Source organism: Monoraphidium neglectum (genome assembly GCF_000611645.1).
Source record: "Monoraphidium neglectum strain SAG 48.87 unplaced genomic scaffold scaffold02992, whole genome shotgun sequence".
Taxonomy (NCBI): domain Eukaryota; kingdom Viridiplantae; phylum Chlorophyta; class Chlorophyceae; order Sphaeropleales; family Selenastraceae; genus Monoraphidium; species Monoraphidium neglectum.
In genome coordinates, this window is record NW_014010636.1 from 1 (window position 1) to 4,431 (window position 4,431).

At 68.9% G+C, this 4,431-nt stretch overlaps 2 protein-coding genes across 2 annotated transcripts in view; both read right to left on the minus strand.

The window, feature by feature from the left end:
• Positions 1–115: 115 nt before the first annotated feature.
• On the minus strand, positions 116–2,552 carry MNEG_11968 (hypothetical protein; the record flags this gene model as incomplete). Its single annotated transcript, XM_014039559.1, has 5 exons — positions 116–131; positions 351–470; positions 652–1,309; positions 1,483–1,578; positions 1,775–2,552. The coding sequence occupies 5 exons, from the start codon at positions 2,550–2,552 to the stop codon at positions 116–118; spliced, it is 1,668 nt and encodes a 555-aa protein (XP_013895013.1).
• Positions 2,553–3,705: 1,153 nt separating this feature from the next.
• MNEG_11969 (hypothetical protein) overlaps positions 3,706–4,431 on the minus strand; it is a gene marked incomplete at both ends in the record, with an annotated part of 3,348 nt that continues 2,622 nt past the window's right edge. Inside the window, one exon of the mRNA XM_014039560.1 lies at positions 3,706–4,425. Coding sequence (XP_013895014.1) covers positions 3,706–4,425 — 720 coding nt within the window. The remainder of the gene's footprint in view (positions 4,426–4,431) is intronic.

The window sequence follows — 4,431 nt, forward strand, 5'->3', positions numbered from 1 at the left end:
TTGGGGTTGGGGGCTGCAGCGTGCAGGGACCTCAGCTGATTAAGATTTTGCAGGAAAGTGGAGATACCGGCTTTGCAGGGCGTGGCTGGGGCCGACGAGGGGGGGGGATGACGGTTCAGCGGAGCGGGGCGCTGGGTGTTTTGGGGGTTTGGAACCCATGGTCCATGGCCACACAGGTGTGTCAGGAGGTGCGCCGGAAGCAGGTGCTGGGCATTGAAGGTTTGGGTGGCCCGGCTGGAGGTATGAGATGCGTGATTGAGCGGGCGATGGGCTCGAGGTGGGGCCGCCCTGCACGTGGCCGCCGCGGCGTCATGATGTCATTTCCGGCCGCCCGCCCGGCGCCGGCGCACCTGAGCAGCGGCAGCGCGGCGTTGGCGAGCCCGCGGGCCCCCTCGTAGTCCGGGACCCGCCCGCCGCTCCGCCACTCTGGCAGCGACTCGAGCGCGGGCATGCCAGGCAGATCGTCAAACCTGCGGTAGGCCGAGGTTTCAGGGTTTAGGATGTCAGCGGCGTCTGGGAGTGATCGTCCGCCACCACCCAAATCCACAGCACACGGTCTTGACAAACAACACACGCATTTTTCCAGATATGACGGTTGAAATGCCAGAACGTGAGCCGCTGCGACCCCTCTTGTAACACTTTGCCCCCCACCTGGCCTCCGAGGGCACGTCACCCGGCCCCAAAATGGTGCATTTTGAAGGCCGCCCCAGCAGCCCGACATCGTGGGACGCCACCAGACGGTACAAAAACAGCTTGCCCCACGCGAGCGCCACGTTTGCGGCCACGTCGGCCTCGAGCTGACTCAGCAGGTCGTCGACAACCGCCGCCCGCGTGGGTTCACCGGGGTTGAGCGCCGCGGCGGCAGCGGCGCCGGTGGCGGGGGCAGCGGGGCGCAGGGAGGGCTTTGGGCCCAACTCTTGGTCATGCTGCCGCTGCTTGCCCTCGCCGCCGGCGGTGTCTCGCCCCCAAGCGCCGTCTCCCTCCTCGCCCGCCGCCCGCTCGGCCGCCCCGCCGCCGCCCGGCCCTCCGGGCCCCTCCTCCTCGCCGCCCTCCGCTGTCGCTGCTGCTGCTGCTGCTGCATTTGGGGAGTCCGCCGAGGCCTGCTGCTCCTGCTGCTCCTGCTGCTGCTGCTGCTGCTGCTGCTGCTGCTGCTGCTGCTGCTGCTGCTCCTGCTGCTGCCGCCGGCGCTGCTGCAGCAGCGCGCGCACCGCCTCCAAGCAGTGGCGCGCCATCGCGAAGCAGCTGCGCTCGATGTAGAACCCCGACAGCTGCAGCACGTTCTGCACCCATTCGTCAACGTCCACATCACCTGCGGCAGCAAATAGGTGGCTGTGGTTTTGGACTGCCTTGGTGCGGATCGGCCTCACCAACTAATCGGTACTCGCAGCACAGCGCGAGCCATGCAGCGCCCATGCTGCGTAATGCATGCGGCGGTGTGTTGCTGGTACGGGCCGCGTTGGCACGCGCGTGACCAGCACGCACCCGGCTTTCGCGCCTGGCGGGCGAGGGTTGCAGCGCAGAATGCAGCCGACGCGGCTCGGTCCCCGGCCAGCCCGTGGACTTGCGCCAAGAAGAACACTGCAAAGGGCGGCGGATAGGGATGTAATAACCGGGCGGTTGCAGGGGCCCGCATCGGATGGGCGGGCCGCATGCACAACCTCAGGGGCGTCGCAGCCCGCCCGCAGCTGGCGGCGGGGGAGTGGGGTGAAGTTATGGATTGAGCCGTGGACCGGCGCAGCTCGGCGGCTTCGAAAGGGGGCTGGCCCCTGCTCACGCGTTTGTGTGTGGGCGTCCTCGACGGCCGCATCGATGTCTCCGGGGCGCAGCGGGGACGCCCACTCCGGCGACTCGCGCTCCGCACAGTCAGCATCCTGATGACCCTGCTGAGCTGCAGCTGCTGGCCCCACGCCGCCGGGCGGCGCCGCCGGAGAAGCGCCTGCTGCCGCTGCTGGTGCCGCAGCATCCATTGGCGGCGCCGCCGCCGCGGCCGGCGAGGGGCCCGCGTCGGCGAGGCTGAGTGCGCCGAGGCCGTCTGCCGCGATGGCGGCGGCGGCGCCGGCCGTGCCGCCGCGCGCCCTGCCGCCGCCGCCGCAACCCGCGGCGCAGCCGCGGCGCGCAGTGTACAGCGCCTGTGCCTCTTGCAGGTGGTCCAGCGCGCGCGGCGCGTCGTCGCGGGCGCACCACAGCGCGCCCAGCGCGTTGCGCGCGCGCAGCGCTTCCAGCAGCGGCCAGGCGTGGTGTGTCGCCAGGGACGCGGCGACTAATGCCTCGCCCTCCGAAAGCAGGTCGGTCTGCAGCAGCGCCAGGCCGCGCTCCAGCCGCAAGCGGTCCACGCACCAGCGCGCCGCGGCGCGCGCGCTCGGGCCGGCGTCGCCGGCCGCGTCTTCGGCGATTGCGGTTGCGCGAGCCTCCAGACCTTTCAGCGCTTCGGCCGCTGCATACAGCTCGCGGTAGGGCGCCTCAGCATCTGAATCGGACTCCAGATGCTCTCTCACGCGGCTCAATTCCACCGAGAGCACGCTGGCCGCAAACTCAGCCCAGCATTCGGCCATCGTCCTTGATCCCGCCTAGATCTCAGCTGACACAATCAGGTGCGCATGGTACATCACAGTATTTTTCGCGACAATGTTTGCGCTGCTGAGCGTGTTGGCTGCAAGCTCATGCGCTGTCCTGGTGCAGCTCAAAAGCGTGGGGCAGCTTCAGGGCCGGCGTACTAACCCTCTGTCACCATTTGTGCGGCTGTGGCTGTAGTGTGGAGCCACGCTGATCGCACCATTAGCGAGTAAGTCCTTGCGAGGGCCTGCCTGCAGATGAAAGACGCATCAGAGGTACGCATGCGACTCTGTGTGCATGCCCTTGCCTGCGCCCCCCCCCCCCAAACACATTGCCCACCCACCTGCCGTCTATGAACTCGCGGCACCTCTCGGGTATGTGTTTGGCCACCATCCGTTTGATCCTTGTCTAGCTAAGTCATGAGAGGCGCTGTGAAGGCGCTCAGTAGCAAGAACTGGGTGCCATCCACTAGTGATTGTGTGTTTTGCCCTGCAGGACAAAGGCGCTGATCCATTGGGTTGGAGCTGACAGGCCTCAGACACCGCATCCCGGGCATCTCAGGTGATGTGAATTGCGCCGCTGCCCGCCGCCTTTCAGACTAAACAGGGTCGGTTGGCTTGCGTATGCGCACAAGCTTTCGACCGCTGGGCGCATGCAGCACTGCGGCTGTCAGTTTGTGCTGTTGGGCGGCCCCGAGGCTTGTGCGCGTGGTCGAAACAGGTGCGGCCCCTCCCTGGGCTGAGGCGGCAACCCACGGCTCCGGTCTGCAGCGTCCCTCTGCGGCATGTTGGGCATCGAGAAGGCAAACACGCGTCGCGGCATCGCTCCGCAACAACCGACGGCCCGCACTTTTGGGAAGGCTCGACGCATTACATCATGGGATGGCGGCCGCCGCAGACCCGCGGGCAGCCGCCTCTGCTGCGGGGTGGCACAGTGGCAGTGCAACCAAATCACGGGTCAAAGGGGAGGGGGCAGGAGCACCTGACCATGTGATCCGGGGTCCCCGGCTGTCAGGTGCATCGTAAAAATGCATTGCATGTGAATAAAGGGGGCATGCAGAGGTTGCCACAGCGGCATTACGGTCATGCCAAAAAACACTCGGCACAGACAATCAAACAATGATCAGTTGGGAGGACACTGATCAGGAGGGGGTCAGGAAGAATACACGAAAACTGAGTCGTCGCCCGCCCGCTCTTGCTCAGAGTCCGGAACGCCGACCAGCACCAGCCGCGGGGCGTCCTGGGGCCCCAGCGCCCGCGCCACTGCCGTCGCCTCCACCGTCGCCATCGCGCCGGCCGCGCGCCCGAGGCGCACGCTGCCGTGCCGCCGCGCGCCGGGCGCGGCGGCCGCCACGCCCTCGCCCTCGCCGCCGTAGTCGTCGGGCGGCCGCCGGCCGCCGCCGGAGCCGCCGGCCGCCGCTGAGGACGCCGACGCCGACGCCGCCACCCCCAAACCTCGGAAGTGCAGCTCGTACCAGATCACGTCGTCCGAGGATTCGCCGCCGTCGCGCCCGTCGCCGGCCCCGTCCTCCTCCTCCCCGTCGCCGCCGCCGGCCGCGGCCGGCCAGCGCGGGCCGCCCGCCTCCCTTTGCCCTGGCGCTGTTGCCGGCGCCGGCGAAAACCCCGGCGCGTCGGCGACCCGCGTGAGCTGCCACGTAAGCGAGACAGCGTCGCCGAGCCGCGCCGACTGCGGCCCCAGGAGCTTGATTCGCACGTGCGGCCGCTGCTGGCGCCCCCGCGGCTGCTGCCGCTGCGCGTCGATTTCGAGGAAGAAGGGCAGCCGCAGCAGGCAGTCGCCGTCGCGCGCGGCCGCCGCGCCGGCGCTGGTGCGGCGCGGCGGCGTCCGGGGCGCGCTGGCGGCGCCGACGCTGATCTGGCG